Genomic DNA, 24,767 nt, shown 5'->3' with positions numbered 1-24,767 from the left:
CGGTAAAGTCAAGGAGGTAGAAAAATTAATAGATCACGACGTTTCGATCGCAACACAAGCAATCGTCATCAGGTGGGACAACCACAGCCTACTTCAGCACCTGATGACGATTGCTTGTGTTGCGATCGGAACGTCGTGATATGTTATTGTTTCTACCCACGTGACTTTACCGACAGAACCAAAGAGTGTGGCTACACGTGTAGTAGTAGTAGTAGCTACTACTACACGTGTAGCAGCTAGCAGCTACACGTGTAGTAGCTACACGTGTAGCTACAACACGTGTAGTAGCTACGCGTGTAGTAGCTACGCGTGTAGTAGCAGCTACACGCGTGGCTACTACACGTGTAGTAGCTACTACACATGTTGTAGCTACTACACATGTTGTAGCTACTACACGTGTAGTAGCTACTACACGTGTAGTAGCTACTACACGTGTAGTAGCTACTACACGTGTGGTAGCGTGTAGTAGCTACTACACGCGTAGTAGCTACATATGTAGTAGCTACGGGCCCCGCACTTTCAAGGGCCCAGCGTTAAATGCTTTCAAGCTATCAATTCCGATTCAGTGACTCTGCACTTGCTCTATTACTATAGTACTATACCACCTTCAACTTTAATGAACGACTGGGTGCTTAAGGTTAGCGATTTCTCGTTATTATCTGGCTGTATAGCAAATGAGAAAAATACAATTACTTTACTATGCAAGTATAAAATGTGTGTTCTAATATTTTTGTGTTTTATTTATTTATTTAGGGCCCCTTCACAACATATGCTACAGGACCCGCACTAGCTTCATCCGGCACTGGATCAGCGTGTCATTTGTAACTTGTCGCTCTGCCTAGTGCACACGCCTTCTTGAATTTTCCCCGTCCCTGCAACTGACAGCTTCTGTGAGCCAGCGGCCGACTTAGAGACCCCGGGGATAAACGGGGTGAACATTGGGGTGGGGTGAGGGGGTCTAACTGGGATCCCTGAAAATGAAAAAGGGGGGGGGGAGCAAGAGAATTAAGACCCCTCCTAGTGGGGGTTAAACGGAACTCCGCTAGCTAAGGTAGGGAATTTCAGAGTAATCTTGGGGGTTCGATCGTGGACCCCCTCCTGGGAACGAAATGGGGGGGGGGACCCCTAGGAAGTTAATTTGGGAACCGTGCACACTGATGGGGGGGGGGCCTGGAGACTATGAGAGACTCTGGGAGGCATTGGGGGGGTGGGCTTGTTGATTCAAAGTGAATCCTGCAGAGGGGGGCTCGGGGGACCTCCGTGCGAGTTGCGGTGACCCTAAGACCCCAGTGAGACCCCAGTGAGACCCCGGACTCAGTAATCCCCGTAGTCCCCGTGGTGGAACCGCTGGGGGGCCCTGCCATGACCCCTCTCCTCGTCCTCCTCGTCCTCCTCGTCCTCCTCGTGGCGCCGGGCTCCCCGCTGGGGGGCGCCCCCCCTGCCCTGGTACTCGAACCCCGGTTCCCGGTTGCCGGGGTCGTGCTCGGACTGGTCGGGGTCGGGGTCGGGGTCGTCGCGACCCGGGGGCTCGGGGTCGCGGTCGGCCTCGGGGTCGCGGTCGAGGACGGGGTCGGGCCGGTCGAGGTAGTGGCGGCGAGAGGCCTCGGGGTCGCGCGCGTGCAGAGCCCAGAACGCCGCGTCCATCTCAAACACCTGCACGCGCGGTGGGGGGGGGGGGGGGGGTCGAGGGGGGACCGCGGGGGGTCAAGGGGGGCCGAGGTGGTCAAGGGGGACTGCGAGGGTCACGGGGGACTTTGGTGGGGGGGGGGGGGGTCAAGGGGGACCACGGGGGACTGCGGAGTGTCAAGGGGGGTTGCCGGGGGTCGAGGGGGGACCGTGGCGGGTCGAGGGGGGACCGCGGGGATCAACGTGGACAACAGGACCACGGGGTGAATCAAGAGTGTCCCATGGGGGACCCTTTCCCAGCGCGGGGCCCACGGCAGCGGGGCGCTCACCGCCTCGTAGTGGCCCAGGTGCAGGAAGTGCTGGTGCAGGCGCCAGAACGTGGGGTCCTGGGGGTCCCAGGCCTGGCGCCGGGTCCGGAGGAAGGCGTGGGCAGCAGGGGAGCCCACGGAGACTGCGGGGAGGGAGCGAGGAGAGGGAGGGGAGAGGGAGGAGATGGGAGGAGAAAGGAATGAGATGGAGAGGAGGAGAGAGGGGGGGGAGGAGAGAGGGGAGAGAGGAGAGACAGTGAGGGGGGAGAGAGAACAGGAGGAGAAAAGAATGAGACAGTGAAGGTGGAGAGAGAGGGGGGGAGATGAGACAGAGAGGAGAGGGGGTAGAGGGGGGAGAGGTAAGGAGAGGATAGGGAAATGAAGGTGGAAAGGGGAGGGAGCGGGGGAGTGATGAGACAGAGACGTGAGGTGGATAGAAGGTGGGGGGGGGGGGGGGGTAGAGATGGAGGCGAGTTAATGTGTTGATAGGCAAGTACATTCTGTGTGACCAGGTGAGAACTGGAGAGACCAGGGTAGAAGTCTCATTTGCAAGAGTGACCTGCATGGGAGAGGGGAGAGTGGAGGAGTCTCTCTACCCGGGTTTTTTAACCTCGGAGATCTCACTCCAAGTCAGTCGAGTGGCGTCACCTTTTTCGTCAGCTGCGTCACGCTGTGTGGAAGCTACCTGGCCTCTAGCTGCACAAGAAGCTCGAGGTCTTTGTCAGCCAAAGTTGTGCCCTCTCTTCTCTATAACTGCGAAACATGGACTCCCCTGAAGGAACTACCCCGGTATGAAACATTCAGGCTGACCCTGGCCACGATCCGTCCTGGCTTTAACCAGACTGGGTTGTGTGAGGAGCTCACAAATCCTCCAGAGATCTGGACAGAGTCCCATCGGAGAGTTCCTCCAGCAGGCGAGGCTGCGTTGGCTGGGTCATGTGGCCCACATGCCCCAGCCAACCCATAGAGGAGGCTAAACGGGCACAGCACGGGCTGGAGAAGAGATGGACTGATGCGTGGATGAATCAGTGCGAGTGGGTGAGTGGGCGGTGGTGTAGCAGTTCGTGCGCTGCGATACGATCCCGGCGACCCGAGTTCGATTCCCGCTCACCAGTGACGATTATCTGAAACCTGGGCCTCCCCTAGGTCGACTCTGCCTAAAATGAGTACCTGGTGCGTAAACATCGCCACTGGTGAGACCGCGCGTGGTGTTGGCCACCCAGTGAGTGGGTGAGTGAGTGGGTGAGTAAATGGATCACCTTGTTGCTGAACCTCATCTCCAGCTCTCTTGCCGATACTCCCAGTTTCTCCATCTACACCACAGACAGCAGTCACGGGTGAGTCGGTCACGGTTTAGTCGCGGGAGAGCGAGTGAGAGGGTCATGGGTGAGTGAGTCACGGGTTAAAGAGCCATGGGTGAGTCATGGGTGAGTCATGGGTGAGTCATGGGTGAATCATGGGTGAATCATGGGTGAGTGAGAGCGTCACAGGTGAGTGAGTCACGGGTTAAAGAGCCATGGGTGAGTCATGGGTGAGTGGAACACGGGTGAGTGAGAGCGTCACAGGTGAGTGAGTCACGGGTTAAAGAGCCATGGGTGAGTCATGGGTGAGTCATGGGTGAGTGGTACACGGGTGAGTGAGAGCGTCACAGGTGAGTGAGTCACGGGTTAAAGAGTCATGGGTGAGTCATGGGTGAGTCATGGGTGAGTCATGGGTGAGTCATGGGTGAGTGGTACACGGGTGAGTGAGAGCGTCACAGGTGAGTGAGTCACGGGTTAAAGAGTCATGGGTGAGTCATGGGTGAGTCATGGGTGAGTCATGGGTGAGTGGAACACGGGTGAGTGAGAGCGTCACAGGTGAGTGAGTCACGGGTTAAAGAGTCATGGGTGAGTCATGGGTGAGTCATGGGTGAGTCATGGGTGAGTGGTACACGGGTGAGTGAGAGCGTCACAGGTGAGTCACGGGTTAAAGAGCCATGGGTGAGTCATGGGTGAGTCATGGGTGAGTCATGGGGGAGTGGTACACGGGTGAGTGAGAGCGTCACAGGTGAGTGAGTCACGGGTTAAAGAGTCACGGGTTAAAGAGTCATGGGTGAGTCATGGGTGAGTGGAACACGGGTGAGTGAGAGCGTCACAGGTGAGTCAGTCACGGGTTAAAAGAGCCATGGGTGAGTCATGGGTGAGCAAGTCACATGGGACTTACCTGGAGCTGCCACCATCAGGAGCAGCAAGAGGATTGGCCACATATTGGCGGTCATGGTGAACCTAGCCTGGCACAAACCTGCTACAACAACCCCAAAAGTGACGCAACAACACCATGCAGCCAGAGCACGCCCGGCCGCCGTTGTCTCTCCGGCACTGATGTTTATGCACCGCACCGGGAACTAATATTGGGCTGAGTCCACCTAGGGAATGCTCAGCGGGAATTGAACTCGTAGCGGAGCGCTAACCGCTGCGCCACCGCTCCTCACACTCACCGCACTCCTCTCTGAGACTCGCACACCGCACGCAGAACAAAGGCGGGGGGGGGGAGGGGAGGGGCTCCGGTGCGGGGGGAGGGGTTTGGTGGAATCTGGGTGGGGGGGGTAGCTGGGGTAGGGGAGGGGCTCTGGTGCGGGGGGAGGGGTTTGGTGGAATCTGGGTGGGGGGAGTAGCTGGGGTAGGGGAGGGGCTCCGGTGCGGGGGGAGGGGTTTGGTGGAATCTGGGTGGGGGGGGGGTAGCTGGGGTAGGGGAGGGGCTCTGCGCTCGGGGGAGGAGGTTGAGGGGAGGGGTTTGGTTTGTGTGGAGGAGAGTTGTGGCTACTCAAGCACACAACCTCCTCCTCCGCCTCGTCTCCTCTTCCTCGTCACCTCCTCACCGACTCCTCCTCGCCCTGGGCGCGGTGGGCGAAGTGGAGGCCGCTGTTCTCGACCGAGGCCGGAGGAGTCTGCGGAGTCCCCTCGATCCCCTGTGACCAGCAGGGACCTGTACAGGGGTGGGACTCACAGGAGGGACCTGGGCAGGGGTGGGACTCGCAGGAGGGACCTGGGAAGGGGTGGGACTCGCAGGAGGGACCTGGGCAGGGGTGGGACTCGCAGGAGGGACCTGGGCAGGGGTGGGACTCGCAGGAGGGACCTGGGATGGGTGCCAGGAGGGACCCTGGCTCCCCATAGGCACCAAAGCTAAACAGTTATTAAGCAGGAAAGTCCATCGCCTCGAGCTTCCACTCCACACATCTCATCAGCGAGCCCTCCACCACCACCACCACACTACCGGCTTCCACTCCACACATCTCATCAGCGAGCCCTCCACCACCACCACCACACTACCGGCTTCCACTCCACAGAGCTCATCGGCGAGGACACCAGGTGCACGAGTGGAGGAGACTCGGAGATTCCTCCTGTGGGCGACTGTGGCTACGAACACCACGGCTATTGACCCTCGCACTGCTGCACACACGTGGAGGCGTGGATGGGTAAATAGGTGACTTGGTGGTGAGTGGAGGGGTGAGTGGGGGAGTGAATGAGTGGATGGGGGGGTGAGTGGGTGAGGTGAGTGGGCTGGTGGGTGTGGGGTGTGAATGGGTGAGTGGGTGCGGGGTGTGAATGGGTGGGTGTACCTGCAAATCACCAACTCACAAAGCAACCGGACGACTCAATCACTTCGAACTCAATCTCGACTCGTTGCTCTTCAGGGGAGGGGAGGGGTCTGGGGGGAGTGGGTTGTGGGGGGGGGTACAGGAGGTGGGAGTCCTGCACGTGGCTGCCATTACTCTCCAGCACCCCCCCATCCCTCTCCCCCCACATCCCTGCTGTTCAGGAATTCACATCTGTGAGCAGTTATGGAAACACAGACAGACATATATAGCCACTTTTAATCAAGAGACAAGAGCCACTTTCACTTGTACAGGGCATGGACACACAAAGACGGCGAGACACTCCGAGACTCAACGTGGGTAAGAGTCCTCACCGTCTGTTTAGTTTGAGTCTCAAGACTCGTGTTCAGGAGGGTCCTGCCAGGTTTGTTGCACCAGTACGGGGGTGATGCTGCTGCTATTCGATCCCAGTTGAGAGATTTTCCGTGAACATCGTCAGCATTGTGGATGTGGCCTAGCCCAATACCAATTCCGCTGAGTGTTGGGGGCTTTAGCTATGGAAGGAGGAAACTGGAGAAAATCAACGCGGCAGAGGGAGAAACAACAAACTCCACACAGAGAAGCGACGTCCAGGTTGGGAGTCGAACCCATGTGCTTCTTGTGATGTTCGTGCTGCGAGGCCGCGCACCGATCGCCATGTGTTCACCCTCGATAACACACAAACATCTGTCTCCATCTCCCCGTCATCCCCGTTGGGGGAAGGGGGGGGAGTCATCACGAGGGACGCTGCGAGATTTGGCCACCGCTGGTTTTATTCAAACATCTCCGAGTTCACACGAGGGACGGCGGGCGCGTGGGTGGTGTGTGACTGTGTGCGGGTGCGGTGCGAGTGGCGAGGCGTGGCGAACTGGTGCCGGTGAGCGAGGCGAGCGCTAGCTCTGGATGAGGCCCTTGGCCCGGTAGGCGAACGCGTAGAGGCCAACGCCGACGAGCGCCGCCACCACCTCCGTGGCCACGAGCGGCCCGCCCCACACGCCCTGCCGCACCACACCAAACCACACCGTTACACAGCCACACACCCCACACCATTACACAGCCACACACACCACACCGTTACACAGCCACACACACCACACCGTTACACAGCCACACACACCACACCATTACACAGCCACACACACCACACCGTTACACAGCCACACACACCACACCGTTACACAGCCACACACACCGCACCGTTACACAGCCACACACACCACACCATTACACAGCCACACACACCATTACACAGCCACACACACCACACCGTTTCAAAGCCACACACACCACCCGATACATGGCAATACACACACCACACCATTACACAGCCACACACACTACACCATTACACAGCCACACACACCACACCGTTTCAAAGCCACACACACCACACCGATACATGGCAATACACACACCACACCATTACACAGCCACACACACCACACCATTACACAGCCACACACACCACACCATTACATAGCCACACACACCACACCGTTTCAAAGCCATACACACCACACCGATACATGGCAATACACACACCACACCGTTACATAGCCATACAAACACCACACCGTTTCATAGCCACACACACCACACCGTTTCAAAGCCATACACACCACACCGATACATGGCAATACACACACCACACCGATACACAGCCACACACACCACACCGTTTCAAAGCCATACACACACCACACCGTTACATAGCCATATACAAACAACACACCGTTACATAGCAATACACACACCACACCGTTACATAGCAATACACACACCACACCGTTACATGGCAATACACACACCACACCGTTACATGGCAATACACACACCACACCGTTACATGGCAATACACACACCACACCGTTACATGGCAATACACACACCACACCTTTACGTAGCAATAAATACATCACACCATTGCGTACTCTATATGTGTGTGTGTGTATATACGGGTGTGTTTGTACGAGGAGCAGTGGCGCAGCCGAGGGCAGAGGAGCGATGCAACAACGAGCGGAGCACCGGGCGGCTAAACCGCAGTGGGGCGCACAGGTGGTGCCCTCTGCCTATCATCTCAGTCAGTCCACCCATGGGCACCTGGGCCTCTACCTCTGACCTCCTGCCAGTGCGCCAACCACACACATCACGTGGCCTGAAGGCGCACCTCGCTTTCCCGACACCGGTGATGATTACCTGAGCAGATTAATTATCTGAACAGTCTGTTAAGGCTATACGGGGGTCTTTGTCTGGTGGGGAGCGGTGGTGTAGTGATTGGCGCGCTGAGCTATAAACCCGGCGACCCGAGTTCGATTCCCGCTTACGGCCAACACCAGTGACGATTATTTGAACCGATCCTGGGCCTCCCCTAGGTCGACTCAGCCTCAAATGAGTACCTGGTGCAGTGTGTAAACATCACCACTAGGGAGACAAAGGCGGTAGGGCGCGGTGCTGGCCTCCCACCCCCTGGTGTACCTTTTCGGCCTTCATAGGTGCTACTCGTTAACAGCACTTGCCCCAACAGTATGTGAAGGCTATACGGGCGATCTTTGTATTTGTGTAAGTGTGTGTATGTAGGCGTGAGCGTGTGTAGGCGTGAGTATAAGCTTGTGTGAGTGTGTAGGCGTGTGAGCGTGTGTGTAAGTGTGAGTGAGTATGTAAGTGTGTGTGAGTGTGTAAGTGTGTGTGTGTAGGCGTAGGTGTGTGTGTGTAGGCGTAGGTGTGTGTGTGTAGGCGTGTGTGTGTAGGCGTGTGAGTGTGTAGGCGTGTGTGAGTGTGTTGGCGTGTGAGTGTGTTGGCGTGTGTGTGTGTGTGTGTAGGCGTGTGTGAGTGTGTAGGGGTGTGTGAGTGTGTAGGTGTGTGTGTGTAGGCGTGTGTGTGTAGGCGTGTGTGTGTAGGCGTGTGTGTGTAGGCGTGTGTGTGTAGGCGTGTGTGTGTAGGCGTGTGTGAGTGTGTAGGCGTGTGAGTGTGTTGGCGTGTGAGTGTGTTGGCGTGTGTGTGTGTGTGTAGGCGTGTGTGAGTGTGTAGGGGTGTGTGAGTGTGTAGGCGTGTGTGTGTAGGCGTAGGCGTGTGTGTGTAGGCGTGTGTGTGTGTAGGCGTGTGTGTGTGTGAGTGTGTAGGCGTGTGTGTGTAGGCGTGTGTGAGTGTGTAGGCGTGTGTGAGTGTGTAGGCGTGTGTGTGCGAGTGCGTAGGCGTGTGTGTGTAGGCGTGTGTGAGTGTGTAGGCGTGTGTGTGTGTAGGCGTGTGTGAGTGTGTAGGCGTGTGTGTGTGTGTAGGCGTGTGTGCGTGTGTGTGTAGGCGTGTGTGTGTGTGTAGGTGTGTGTGTGTGTAGGCGTGTGTGTGTGTGTGTAGGCGTGTGTGAGTGTGTAGGTGTGTGTGTGTGTGTAGGCGTGTGAGTAGGTGTGTGTAGGTGTGTGTGTAGGCGTGTGTGTAGGTGTGTAGGTGTGAGGGTGTGTGTGTGTGTGTAAGTGTGTGTGTAAGTGTGTGTGTGTGTAGGCGTGTGTGTGTGTAGGTGTGTGTGAGTGTGTAGGTGTGTGTGTAGGTGTAAGTGTGTGTGTGTAGGTGTAAGTGTGTGTGTGTAGGCGTGTGTGTGTAGGTGTAAGTGTGTGTGTGTGAGTGTGTAGGTGTGTGTGTGTGTAGGCGTGTGTGTGTTTAAGTGTGTGTGAGTGTGTAAGTGTGTGTGTGTAGGCGTAGGTGTGTGTGTGTAGGCGTGTGTGTGTAGGCGTGTGAGTGTGTAGGCGTGTGTGAGTGTAGGCGTGTGTGTAGGCGTGTGTGTAAGTGTGTGTAAGTGTGTGAGTGTGTAGGGGTGTGTGAGTGTGTAGGCGTGTGTGTGCAGGCGTGTGTGTGTGTAGGCGTGTGTGTGTGTAGGCGTAGGCGTGTGAGTGTGTAGGCGTGTGTGCAGGAGTAGGCGTGTGTGTGTAGGCGTGTGTGTAGGCGTGTGTGAGTGTGTAGGCGTGTGAGTGTGTAGGCGTGTGTGTGTGTAGGCGTGTGTGTGTGTGAGTGTGTAGGCGTGTGTGTGTGTGTGAGTGTGTAGGCGTGTATAAGCGTGTGTGTGTAGGCGTGTGTGAGTGTGTAGGCGTGTGTGTGTGTAGGCGTGTGTGTGTGTAGGCGTGTGTGTGTGTAGGCGTGTGTGTGTGTAGGCGTGTGTGTGTGTAGGCGTGTGTGTGTGTAGGCGTGTGTGAGTGTGTAGGTGTGTGTGTAGGCGTGTGTGAGTGTGTAGGTGTGTGTGTGTAGGCGTGTGAGTAGGTGTGTGTAGGTGTGTGTGTAGGCGTGTGTGTAGGTGTGTAGGTGTGAGGGTGTGTGTGTGTAAGTGTGTGTGTGTGTAGGCGTGTGTGTGTGTAGGTGTGTGTGAGTGTGTAGGTGTGTGTGTAGGTGTAAGTGTGTGTGTGTAGGTGTAAGTGTGTGTGTGTAGGTGTAAGTGTGTGTGTGTAGGCGTGTGTGTGTAGGTGTAAGTGTGTAGGTGTGTGTGTGTGTAAGTGTGTGTGTGTGTAAGTGTGTGTAGGTGTAAGTGTGTGTGTGTAGGTGTGTGTGTGTGTAGGTGTGTGTGAAGGTGTGTGTGTAGGTGTGTCTGTGTGTAGGTGTGTGTGTGTAGGTGTGTGTGTGTAGGTGTGTGTGTGTAGGTGTGTGTGTAGGTGTGTGTGTAGGCGTGTGTGTGTAGGCGTGTGTGTGTGTAGGCGTGTGTGTGTGTAGGCGTGTGTGTGTGAGTCGTTCTTCGTGCTTTTGGAGTACCTGACCCTCTGCTCACGATCATTAAGGACCTTCATGATGGTGAGCGGGCCCGGGTAAAACTACGTGGCCGGGAGTCAGAGCCATTCCCTGTACACCTTGGGGTGCGACAGGGATGTCCTCTGGCTCCCACATTATTTAACATCTATTTTGACCACGTAGTTCGTGAAGCCTTCAATAGCTGTACCGGGGGAATCTCCATATGGTACAGATATAATGGGAGGCTAATCGATGCCCGGGTGCGGTCAAGGGATGGCTCCCTATTGCTCAACCACGTTATGTATGCTGATGATTTGGTAATAGCTGCTCAGTCAGAGGAGGAGTTGGAGACGCTGCTGCTGAGACTGGAGCGTGCCACTAAGAGGTGGGGCCTTACCATCAGCCCCACCAAAACTAAGCACCTGCCTGGGTATTTTGTAGCATCGGACACTCCACCCCCACAACTCCCAATCGGTGATGGGGAAGTTGTGGAGAGAGTGGAGTGTTTCCCATACCTGGGCAGTGTGCTTATGACTGGCTCCAGTTTAACAGCAGAGGTCTCACTCCGAATCAGTCGAGCGGCAATATCTTTTCATCGGTTGCGCTACGCTGTGTGGAAGCTACCTGGTCTGTCGCTCCGCACTAAGCTTCAGGTCTTCTCGGCCACGGTCATTCCCTCCCTTCTCTACGCTTGCGAAACGTGGACCCCCCTGGTGGAACATCTTCGCCGGTTAGAAACATTTAGGCTGGCCTGCCTACGATCCATCCTGGGTTTAACCAGACTGGATTGTGTGAGGAGCTCACAAATCCTTGAAAGATCTGGGCAGGGTCCCATCGGTGAGCTCCTCCGGCAGGCAAGGCTGCGATGGCTGGGTCATGTAGCCCGCATGCCCAGCCACCGCATGCCGAAACAGCTTTTGTTTGGCCGGATTGAGGGGGCTAAGCGGGCGCGGCACGGGCTAGAGAAGAGATGGAGTGATGTGGTACAGGAGGACGTAGAGCTGAGTGGACTTGCCGATGACTGGTACCAGCGGTGTCAAGATCAGCCTCTGTGGAGGAGGCTCGTGAAGGATGCTACTGGGCAGTTGGAGGCAGTCGCCCTCCAACAACAACGGAGGGCGGAGGAGCGACGCTCACAACAACGAGCGGAACGCCGGGTGGCTAAAGCACAGCAGGTTGGCACAGTAGGGGGCACAGGTGGTGCATCAGCCAGTCATCTCAGTCAGTCGACCCGTGGCACCTGGGTCTGCCCAGTGACCTCCTGCCAGCGGGCGTTCGACACTTCACGTGGCCTCACGGTGCACATAGCCTGGTACAAGCGTCGTGGTGACGTCCCCGCCACTTAGTGGCGAATGGCGGTTGTTGTTGTTGTTGTGTGTGAGTGTGTAGGTGTGTGTGTGAAGGTGTGTGTGTGTAGGTGTGTGTGTGTAGGCATGTGTGTGTGTTGGCACGTCTGCACTCACCCTGTGTTCCACTGCTACGACGAAGAGCGGGCTGATGTCAGACTCATCCTCCTTGTTCCTCTGTGCCTACAAACGTCATCAACACCACCAGCACCACCAACATCATCAACATCATCAACATCAACACCATCAACACTATCAACACCATCAACACCACCAGCACCATCAACACCATCAACACTATCAACATAACCAACATCACCAACACCACCAACATCATCAACATCAACACCACCAGCACCAGCAACATCAACACCATCAACACCATCATCAGCACCATCATCATCACCATCAACACCATCAACACTACCAGCACCACCAGCACCATCAACACCATCAACATCAGCACCATCAACATCAGCACTATCAACACCACCAGCACCATCATCACCATCAACATCATCACCATCAATACCACCATAAACATCATCAACACCATAATCACCACCATCACCATCATCACCACCAGCACCATCACCATCATCACCACCAGCACCACCAACATCATCACCCACCAGCACCACCAACATCAACACCATCAACACCACCAACATCATCACCACCAGCACCATCAACACCATCAACACCACCAGCACCATCAACATCAACACCACCATAAACACCACCATCAACACCACCAGCACCATCAACACCACCAGCACCATCAACACCACCAGCACCATCAACACCACCAGCACCATCAACACCACCAGCACCATCAACATCAACACCACCAGCACCATCAACACCACCAGCACCATCAACACCATCAACACCACCAGCACCACCAACACCATAAACACCACCAGCACCATCATCATCACCACCATCAACAACATCACCACCAGCACCATCAACACCAACATCAACACCAACATCAACATCAACACCACCAGCACCATCAACACCACCAACATCATCAACACACCATCACCATCAACACCACCATCACCATCAACACCACCATCACCATCAACACCACCATCACCATCAACATCATCAACACCAGCACCATCATCATCACCACCATCAACACCACCAGCACCGCCAGCACCATCAACATCAGCACCACCAATATCATCACCATAACCACGATCACCACCACTTAGTGCAATGAGTGCAGCCGCGATTGACGTTGCACTCCGCTATGGTGGTGTATGGTGCTATGACGGCGTATGGTGCTATGATGGTGTATGGTGCTATGATGGTGTATGGTGCTATGACGGTGTATGGTGCTATGACGGTGTATGGTGCTATGACGGTGTATGGTGCTATGACGGTGTATGGTGCTATGATGGTGTATGGTGCTATTACGGTGTATGGTGCTATGATGGTGTATGGTGCTATGACGGTGTATGGTGCTATGACGGTGTATGGTGTTATGACGGTGTATGGTGCTATGGTGGTGTATGGTGCTATGACGGTGTATGGTGCTATGATGGTGTATGGTGTTATGACGGTGTATGGTGCTATGACGGTGTATGGTGCTATGACGGTGTATGGTGCTATGATGGTGTATGGTGCTATGACAGGGTATGGTGTTATGATGGTGTATGGTGTTATGACGGTGTATGGTGCTATGGTGGTGTATGGTGCTATGACGGTGTATGGTGCTATGACGGTGTATGGTGCTATGACGGTGTATGGTGCTATGACGGTGTATGGTGCTATGACGGTGTATGGTGTTATGACGGTGTATGGTGCTATGGTGGTGTATGGTGCTATGACGGTGTATGGTGCTATGATGGTGTATGGTGTTATGACGGTGTATGGTGCTATGACGGTGTATGGTGCTATGACGGTGTATGGTGTTATGATGGTGTATGGTGCTATGACGGTGTATGGTGTTATGATGGTGTATGGTGTTATGACGGTGTATGGTGGTGTATGGTGTTATGACGGTGTATGGTGCTATGACGGTGTATGGTGTTATGATGGTGTATGGTGCTCTGACGGTGTATGGTGCTATGGTGTATGGTGCTATGACGGTGTATGGTGCTATGACGGTGTATGGTGCTATGACGGTGTATGGTGCTATGACGGTGTATGGTGCTATGACGGTGTATGGTGCTATGATGGTGTATGGTGCTCTGACGGTGTATGGTGCTATGACGGTGTATGGTGCTATGATGGTGTATGGTGCTATGACGGTGTATGGTGCTATGATGGTGTATGGTGCTATGATGGTGTATGGTGCTATGACGGTGTATGGTGCTATGACGGTGTATGGTGCTATGACGGTGTATGGTGTTAGGATGGTGTATGGTGTTATGACGGTGTATGGTGCTATGACGGTGTATGGTGTTATGATGGTGTATGGTGTTATGATGGTGTATGGTGCTATGACAGGGTATGGTGTTATGATGGTGTATGGTGCTCTGACGGTGTATGGTGCTCTGACGGTGTATGGTGCTATGACGGTGTATGGTGCTATGACGGTGTATGGTGCTATGACGGTGTATGGTGCTATGACGGTGTATGGTGTTATGACGGTGTATGGTGTTATGACGGTGTATGGTGCTATGACGGTGTATGGTGCTATGGTGGTGTATGGTGCTATGATGGTGTATGGTGCTATGATGGTGTATGGTGCTATGATGGTGTATGGTGCTATGATGGTGTATGGTGCTATGATGGTGTATGGTGCTATGACGGTGTATGGTGCTATGACGGTGTATGGTGCTATGACGGTGTATGGTGTTATGATGGTGTATGGTGTTATGACGGTGTATGGTGTTATGACGGTGTATGGTGTTATGACGGTGTATGGTGCTATGACGGTGTATGGTGCTATGATGGTGTATGGTGTTATGACGGTGTATGGTGCTATGACGGTGTATGGTGCTATGATGGTGTACGATGCTATGACGGTGTATGGTGCTATGACGGTGTATGGTGTTATGACGGTGTATGGTGCTATGATGGTGTATGGTGCTATGATGGTGTACGATGCTATGACGGTGTATGGTGCTATGACGGTGTATGGTGCTATGACGGTGTATGGTGCTATGACGGTGTATGGTGCTATGACGGTGTATGGTGCTATGACGGTGTATGGTGCTATGACGGTGTACGATGGTGGTGTAGGGAGGTAATGCGTGGCAATGTGTGGCGGCGCGGGGCGTCGCACCTTGCGAAGGGCGCTGTAGGCCTCCTCGTCGTAGAAGCGCACCGCGTGCGTGCCGCTGCGTGCCGTGCGGTGGGGCTCGCTCCACGACACCTGGGGGGTGGGGATGGCGGGGGGAGGAGACACAGTGCCGCGGACTTCTAGCTCTCGTTTTTGTTCGGAATCGGCGTGACCCAGTATCCTCTAGGCCGGTGGTAGCAGCAGCACTGCCAGATGTGATCCGCTTCGCTCAGATCGTCCGTACGAGAGACATAATGACCCCACGTTACACACCACGCACCAGGCAAACAGATGGACACGGACGGATGAAGACGCACGGATGGGGCTAAAACGGCCACTCATTTACCTGTAGCCGGATGGCGCTATTTACAAAACGAGGCGTCACTGCCTCTGTCGGACTACTCGGGTGAGCGGCGAGGGCCGCAGTGCGGCCGCTGTGGCCCTCCAGCCAGCTCACCTGGTAGCGGCCCACATCCTGGCCCTTGGTGACGGGGAACTGCTTCCCGTCCACGTCGGCGTACAGCGCCACGTTCTGGGCCTCGCTGCCGCAGTACAGCGAAACCTCGACAATGAACACGGTGTCCGTGGCCAGCACACCGTCACTCGTGCTGTACGAGGAAGATACCACCGCGGGGTCCGCACACAGCTCCCCTACACAGAGGCAGAATCGGGGGGGGGGAGGGGGGGGCACACGGTCAGAGTGGGGGCCACGCAGAGTGGCGGCACCACGAGGAGAGCCACCCTGCCGCTGTACGAGTGTACGTTAAAACTTCTTTCGCAGCGTACGTAGCCAATCGTAGCCAATCGGTGGCGCGGGGGAAGGATAACAAACTATAAACAAAAAGCAGGTCCGAAGAAATTAGTTTTCAATCTAGATTATTTACAAGTGCCATAGGTCCAGTGGCTTCCGATTATTGGAAGCGCGTTACAGACGACCGCAGAAGCGCATCTAAAAGCGCGCGATGCGGTGACCCGTCTTGGTTCGATGGCCAGCCAAAAGCCGCTGCAAGGATGAGCAGAGTTCACATCATGATGTGTAGGAGCAAGTGCTGTCAGCGAGCACCTCTGAAGACCCATACACCCACAGAGAGACCCACACCCTGACAAGAGACACAAAGAGTCAGAGAGACAGACTCACATAGGTACGCAGATGGACACACACACACAGGCTCATATGGAGGCCCACTGAGACCCGTAGGGCCGTAGACATGCACACAATAGACCTATGACTATTGTAGATTTGAAGCTTTCGTGACTGCAAGGATCCATACTCTTTGGTTCTATTCGGTAAAGTCACGTAGGTAAAAAATAAAACAAAAAATCACGACGTTTCGGCCACAACACAAGCGGCGTTCATCAGGTGAAGGGATCAGGCTGTCTCGAGGACAGCGCTGGAGTGAAACACAGCCACGCTCAGACCGCAGACCTTTAAGCTGTGTGCGAGGAAACAAGGTGCCTTGACAAAGGAATTAGCATAAAAAAATAGAAATGTTTTATGCTAATTCCTCGCACACAGCTTAAAGGTCGCGGTCTGAGCGTGGCTGTGTTTCACTCCAGCGCTGTCCTCGAGACAGCCTGATCCCTTCACCTGATAAAGGCCGCTTGTGTTGTGGCCGAAACGTCGTGATTTTTTGTTGTTTTATTTTTTACCTACGTGACTTTACCGAATAGAACCAAAGAGTATAGACCTATGACTCCCTCTCTAGAGTTAAACCCACACTGTGCATTTGTTGTGAATGTGTCCGAATTAAAACGCGGTTTTCACGTAAGACTGTGTCAATGATTAAAACAGCTGCGACAATCCACTGCAGGATTAAGGCATCCCCACGCTGTGTCGGTCGTGGGGGGAGGGGGTTCCTCTGACCATACTTCACCATGCTGGTTAACAGCCCACATCTCTCTCTCTCTCCACATATAAAACAAGTACAGTATTTGTTTCACACATCCCGTCAGCCCCACACACACGGCCATCTGGGAAGGCATCATCCCAGCAGCAGCAGCAGCGTTGGTTAATCAACACAAGCAAAACTCGGGAGCGGTTTCGACATGCAGTGTCTCATCAGCAGCAGTCAGTCGCGCTAATTGAACCAATGCTGGCGACACAGCCAGGCGGTCATAGGCGAGGTCCCCTATCCCTGTTAGTCCCCAGTTCGACACCGACACACAACACAGCTGCTGCTGCCACTATGCGAGTGACGCCCCTCAGCGCCGCGGTTCCTCGCCCAGAGCCCGAACCCCGGGGCCCGCGACCCGGAACCTGGAAAACCCCGGGTCTGGGTCCAGATCCCAGAACCTGGACCTGGGACCCAGAGCCCGGACCTGGGACCCGGGACCCAGAGCCCGGGGCCCGGGACCCAGAGTCCAGACCTGGGACCAGGGAACCAGAGCCCGGGACCCAGAGTCCAGACCTGGGACCCGGGACCCAGAGTCCGGACCTGGGACCCGGGAACCAGAGCCCGGGACCCAGAGACCGGACCTGGGACCCAGAGCCCGGACCTGGGACCCGGGACCCAGAGCCCGGGGCCCGGGACCCGGGACCCAGAGTCCAGACCTGGGACCAGGGAACCAGAGCCCGGGACCCAGAGTCCAGACCTGGGACCCAGAGTCCGGACCTGGGACCCGGGAACCAGAGCCCGGGACCCAGAGACCGGACCTGGGACCCAGAGGCCGGACCTGGGACCCGGGACCCAGAGCCCGGACCTGGGACCCGGGACCCAGAGCCCGGACCTGGGGCCCGGGACTCACAGCCCGGCGCCCGGGACTCACAGCCCGGGGCCTGGGACCCAGAGTCCGGACCCTGGCTCCCCCAGACTCGGCCACGTCACCACTCCGCACCCCGGGGGATGGGATGGGGTGGGGGTGGCTACCATCTCCTTCCTTATCAACCTTCCTCCTCGTCCGTTCTCCCTCCACAGCCTCACCCGAGGCGAGCGCCACGGAGGCGGCGAAGAGGAGGCACCTCACGATCCCCCCCATTCGCTGTCTGCTCGCCCTCCTCCTGCTGCTGCTGCTGATCCCGCACCGCGACTCCATCTCTATCCTGCTGCTGCTCGTGGTTGGCGGAAGCGGAAGCGCTTCCCTCCTAGCATGCAGTGCCAGCGCCGACTCCTCCCCCTTCCTCCCGTCACGCCTCGCCTGCCACGAGCCACGTGTCGCCACTCCCGTCCGCGTGTGGTGGGGGGTGGGGAGGTTTACCACAATCGGAGTCCCGTTACGGGCGTTTATCTTACAGATACTGTCGGTGGAGGAATCCGATGAGCTATAAAGCTCTTCTGTTTTTCTCGAAGATGGGTACGGGGGTCTCCGGAACGTTACAACAAGAAACAATACAAAGCACGATAGGCGTGCAAAGTATAGGAATGGTGAAAACTAATTTCACTTTTTAAAAAAAATATACAAATAAAATTAAAGTTTTTTTTTATTGTACCAGATAAAGCCCACTGAGCTTATTAACGTATTTTTCAATTTCGACCTGGCCACAAATGATAGCTCAACAAAGTGGCTTATCATGTGGAAATGTTTCGGAGAACAATAATCAAAATACCAACCTCTGACTTGGGGTGCACTCACCTGGAATACACTCACCTGATTCACACACCTGGAATACACTCACCTGATTCACACACCTGGAATACATTCACCTGATTCACACACCTGGAATACATTCACCTGATTCACACACCTGGAATACATTCACCTGATTCACACACCGGGAATACACTCATCTGATTCACACAACTGGAATACATTCACCTGGTTCACACAACTGGAATACACTCCCTTGATTCACACACCTGGAATACATTCACCTGATTCACACACCTGGAATACATTCACCTGATTCACACACCGGGAATACACTCACCTGATTCACACACCTGGAATACACTCACCTGATTCACACACCTGGAATACATTCACTTGATTCACACACCTGGAATACACTCACCTGATTCACACACCTGGAATACATTCACCTGATTCACACACCTGGAATACATTCACCTGATTCACACACCTGGAATACATTCACCTGATTCACACACCGGGAATACACTCATCTGATTCACACAACTGGAATACATTCACCTGGTTCACACACCTGGAATACACTCCCTTGATTCACACACCTGGAATACACTCACCTGATTCACACACCTGGAATACACTCACCTGATTCACAACTGGAATACACTCCCCTGATTCATACACCTGGAATACACTCCCCTGATTTACAAATGGAATCCACTCACCTGATTCACACACCTGGAATACATTCACCTAATTCACACACGTGAAATGCACTCCCCTGATTCACACACCTGGAATACACTCCCCTGATTCACACACCTGGAATACACTCACCTGGTTCACACACCTGGAATACACTCCCCTGATTCGCACACCTGGAATACACTCCCCTGATTCACACACCTGGAATACACTCCCCTGATTCACACACCTGGAATACACTCACCTGATTCACACAACTGGAATACACTCACCTGATTCACACACCTGGAATACACTCACCTGATTCACACAACTGGAATACATTCACCTGGTTCACACACCTGGAATACACTCCCCTGATTCGCACACCTGGAATACACTCCCCTGATTCACACAACTGGAATACACTCACCTGATTCACACACCTGGAATACACTCCCCTGATTCACACACCTGGAATACACTCCCCTGATTCACACGCCGGGAATACACTCACCTGATTCACACAACTGGAATACACTCACCTGATTCACACAACTGGAATACACTCACCTGATTCACACACCTGGAATACACTCACCTGATTCACACACCTGGAATACACTCCCCTGATTCACACACCTGGAATACACTCCCCTGATTCACACACCTGGAATACACTCACCTGATTCACACAACTGGAATACACTCCCCTGATTCACACACCTGGAATACACTCCCCTGATTCACACGCCGGGAATACACTCATCTGATTCACACAACTGGAATACATTAACCTGATTCACCCACCTGGAATACACTCCCCTGATCCACACACCTGGAATGCTCTCATGTGATTCACACACCTGGAATACACTCATGTGATTCACACACCTGGAATACATTCACCTGATTCACACACCTGGAATACATTCACCTGATTCACACACCTGGAATACATTCACCTGATTCACACACCTGGAATACATTCACCTGATTCACACACCTGGAATACATTCACCTGATTCACACACCGGGAATACACTCACCTGATTCACACACCTGGAATACACTCACCTGATTCACACACCTGGAATACATTCACTTGATTCACACACCTGGAATACACTCACCTGATTCACACACCTGGAATACATTCACCTGATTCATACACCTGGAATACACTCCCCTGATTTACAAATGGAATCCACTCACCTGATTCACACACCTGGAATACATTCACCTAATTCACACACGTGAAATGCACTCCCCTGATTCACACACCTGGAATACACTCCCCTGATTCACACACCTGGAATACACTCACCTGGTTCACACACCTGGAATACACTCCTCTGATTCGCACACCTGGAATACACTCCCCTGATTCACACACCTGGAATACACTCCCCTGATTCACACACCTGGAATACACTCACCTGATTCACACAACTGGAATACACTCACCTGATTCACACACCTGGAATACACTCACCTGATTCACACAACTGGAATACATTCACCTGGTTCACACACCTGGAATACACTCCCCTGATTCGCACACCTGGAATACACTCACCTGATTCACACAACTGGAATACATTCACCTGGTTCACACACCTGGAATACACTCCCCTGATTCGCACACCTGGAATACACTCCCCTGATTCACACAACTGGAATACACTCACCTGATTCACACACCTGGAATACACTCCCCTGATTCACACACCTGGAATACACTCCCCTGATTCACACGCCGGGAATACACTCACCTGATTCACACAACTGGAATACACTCACCTGATTCACACAACTGGAATACACTCACCTGATTCACACACCTGGAATACACTCACCTGATTCACACACCTGGAATACACTCCCCTGATTCACACACCTGGAATACACTCCCCTGATTCACACACCTGGAATACACTCACCTGATTCACACAACTGGAATACACTCCCCTGATTCACACACCTGGAATACACTCCCCTGATTCACACGCCGGGAATACACTCATCTGATTCACACAACTGGAATACATTAACCTGATTCACCCACCTGGAATACACTCCCCTGATCCACACACCTGGAATGCTCTCATGTGATTCACACACCTGGAATACACTCATGTGATTCACACACCTGGAATCCACTCACCTTATTCACATAACTGGAATACATTCACCTGATTCACACACCTGGAATACACTCCCCTGATTCACACAACTGGAATCCCCTCACCTGATTCACACAAGTGAAATCCACCCACCTGATTCACACACCTGGAATACACTCCCCTGATCCACACACCTGGAATACTCTCATGTGATTCACACACCTGGAATACACTCATGTGATTCACACACCTGGAATACACTCCCCTGATTCACACACCTCGAATACACTCATATGATTCACACAACTGGAATACATTTACCTGAATCACACACCTGGAATACACTCCCCTGATTCACAGAACTGGAATACATTCACCTGATTCACACAACTGGAATCCACTCACCTGATTCACACACCTGGAATACTCACTTGATTCACACACCTGGAATACACTCACCTGATTCACACACCTGGAATACAATCCCCTGATTCACACACCTGGAATACTCACTTGATTCACACACCTGGAATACACTCACCTGATTCACACACCTGGAATACACTCACCTGATTCACACAACTGGAATACACTCCCCTGATTCACACACCTGGAATACACTCACCTGATTCACACACCTGGAATACACTCCACTGATTCACACACCTGGAATACACTCACCTGATTCACACAACTGGAATACACTCCCCTGATTCATACACCTGGAATACACTCCCCTGATCTACAAATGGAATCCACTCACCTGATTCACACACCTGGAATACACTCCCCTGATTCATACACCTGGAATACACTCCCCTGATTTACAAATGGAATCCACTCACCTGATTCACACACCTGGAATACACTCACCTGATTCGTACACCTGGAATACACTCACCTGATTCATACACCTGGAATACACTCCCCTGATCTACAAATGGAATCCACTCACCTGATTCACACACCTGGAATACATTCACCTGATTCACACACCTGGAATCCACTCACCTGATTCACACAACTGGAATACACTCCCCTGATTCACACACCTGGAATACACTCACCTGATTCACACAACTGGAATACACTCCCCTGATTTACACACCTGGAATACACTCACCTGATTCATACACCTGGAATACACTCCCCTGATTCACACAACTGGAATACACTCCCCTGATTCACACACCTGGAATACACTCATGTGATTCACACAACTGGAATACATTCACCTGATTCACACACCTGGAATACACTCCCCTGATTCACACACCTGGAATACACTCATCTGATTCACACACCTGGAATACACTCACCTGATTCACACACCTGGAATACACTCACCTGATTCACACAACTGAAATCCACTCACCTGATTCACACACCTGGAATACACTCCCTTGATTCACACACCTCGAATACACTCATGTGATTCACACACCTGGAATACACTCCCCTGATTCACACACCTGGAATACACTCATATGATTCACACAATTGGAATACATTCACCTGATTCACACACCTGGAATACATTCACCTGATTCACACAACTGGAATCCACTCACCTGATTCACGCAACTGGAATACACTCACCTGATCCACACACCTGGAATACACTCCCCTGATTCACAGAACTGGAATACACTCCCCTGATTCACACAACTGGAATACATTCACCTGATTCACACAACTGGAATACATTCCCCTGATTCACACACCTGGAATACTCACTTGATTCACACACCTGGAATACACTCCCCTGATTCACACAACTGGAATACACTCACCTGATTCACACACCTGGAATACACTCCCCTGATTCACACACCTGGAATACACTCCCCTGATTCACACGCCGGGAATACACTCACCTGATTCACACAACTGGAATACACTCACCTGATTCACACAACTGGAATACACTCACCTGATTCACACACCTGGAATACACTCACCTGATTCACACACCTGGAATACACTCCCCTGATTCACACACCTGGAATACACTCCCCTGATTCACACACCTGGAATACACTCACCTGATTCACACAACTGGAATACACTCCCCTGATTCACACACCTGGAATACACTCCCCTGATTCACACGCCGGGAATACACTCATCTGATTCACACAACTGGAATACATTAACCTGATTCACCCACCTGGAATACACTCCCCTGATCCACACACCTGGAATGCTCTCATGTGATTCACACACCTGGAATACACTCATGTGATTCACACACCTGGAATCCACTCACCTTATTCACATAACTGGAATACATTCACCTGATTCACACACCTGGAATACACTCCCCTGATTCACACAACTGGAATCCCCTCACCTGATTCACACAAGTGAAATCCACCCACCTGATTCACACACCTGGAATACACTCCCCTGATCCACACACCTGGAATACTCTCATGTGATTCACACACCTGGAATACACTCATGTGATTCACACACCTGGAATACACTCCCCTGATTCACACACCTCGAATACACTCATATGATTCACACAACTGGAATACATTTACCTGAATCACACACCTGGAATACACTCCCCTGATTCACAGAACTGGAATACATTCACCTGATTCACACAACTGGAATCCACTCACCTGATTCACACACCTGGAATACTCACTTGATTCACACACCTGGAATACACTCACCTGATTCACACACCTGGAATACACTCCCCTGATTCACACACCTGGAATACTCACTTGATTCACACACCTGGAATACACTCACCTGATTCACACACCTGGAATACACTCACCTGATTCACACAACTGGAATACACTCCCCTGATTCACACACCTGGAATACACTCACCTGATTCACACACCTGGAATACACTCCACTGATTCACACACCTGGAATACACTCACCTGATTCACACAACTGGAATACACTCCCCTGATTCATACACCTGGAATACACTCCCCTGATCTACAAATGGAATCCACTCACCTGATTCACACACCTGGAATACACTCCCCTGATTCATACACCTGGAATACACTCCCCTGATTTACAAATGGAATCCACTCACCTGATTCACACACCTGGAATACACTCACCTGATTCGTACACCTGGAATACACTCACCTGATTCATACACCTGGAATACACTCCCCTGATCTACAAATGGAATCCACTCACCTGATTCACACACCTGGAATACATTCACCTGATTCACACACCTGGAATCCACTCACCTGATTCACACAACTGGAATACACTCCCCTGATTCACACACCTGGAATACACTCACCTGATTCACACAACTGGAATACACTCCCCTGATTTACACACCTGGAATACACTCACCTGATTCATACACCTGGAATACACTCCCCTGATTCACACAACTGGAATACACTCCCCTGATTCACACACCTGGAATACACTCATGTGATTCACACAACTGGAATACATTCACCTGATTCACACACCTGGAATACACTCCCCTGATTCACACACCTGGAATACACTCATCTGATTCACACACCTGGAATACACTCACCTGATTCACACACCTGGAATACACTCACCTGATTCACACAA

The 24,767-nt window shown here is 53.0% G+C and overlaps 1 protein-coding gene across 1 annotated transcript; it reads right to left on the bottom strand.

Annotated features, from left to right (window-relative positions):
• Window positions 1–6,302: 6,302 nt before the first annotated feature.
• SSR4 (signal sequence receptor subunit 4) lies at window positions 6,303–17,932 on the bottom strand. The gene is made up of 5 exons (XM_076068450.1): window positions 17,763–17,932; window positions 15,299–15,492; window positions 14,845–14,934; window positions 11,715–11,780; window positions 6,303–6,545 (listed from the first exon to the last, which is right to left on the bottom strand). The coding sequence occupies exons 1-5, from the start codon at window positions 17,872–17,874 to the stop codon at window positions 6,441–6,443; spliced, it is 567 nt and encodes a 188-aa protein (XP_075924565.1). The 5' UTR covers window positions 17,875–17,932; the 3' UTR covers window positions 6,303–6,440.
• Window positions 17,933–24,767: the final 6,835 nt, after the last annotated feature.

Source organism: Petromyzon marinus, chromosome 21 (genome assembly GCF_048934315.1).
Source record: "Petromyzon marinus isolate PM22_M1 ecotype Great Lakes invasive population chromosome 21, UKy_Petmar_22M1.pri1.0, whole genome shotgun sequence".
NCBI lineage: Eukaryota > Metazoa > Chordata > Hyperoartia > Petromyzontiformes > Petromyzontidae > Petromyzon > Petromyzon marinus.
The sequence above is the reverse complement of the archived record's forward strand: the minus strand, read 5'-3'. Positions and strand labels throughout refer to the sequence as shown.

What these genes read in the sequence shown, in the direction of transcription:
- SSR4 (XM_076068450.1), bottom strand. Translation starts at nt 17,874, where the DNA reads ATGGAGTCGCGGTGCGGGATCAGCAGCAGCAGCAGGAGGAGGGCGAGC. An exon ending in CTCCGTGGCGCTCGCCTCGG is followed by an intron (nt 15,493 to 17,762) that starts GTGAGGCTGTGG and finishes GCCTCTGTGTAG; the next exon opens with GGGAGCTGTGTGCGGACCCC. An exon ending in AGGATGTGGGCCGCTACCAG is followed by an intron (nt 14,935 to 15,298) that starts GTGAGCTGGCTG and finishes CCCACCCCCCAG; the next exon opens with GTGTCGTGGAGCGAGCCCCA.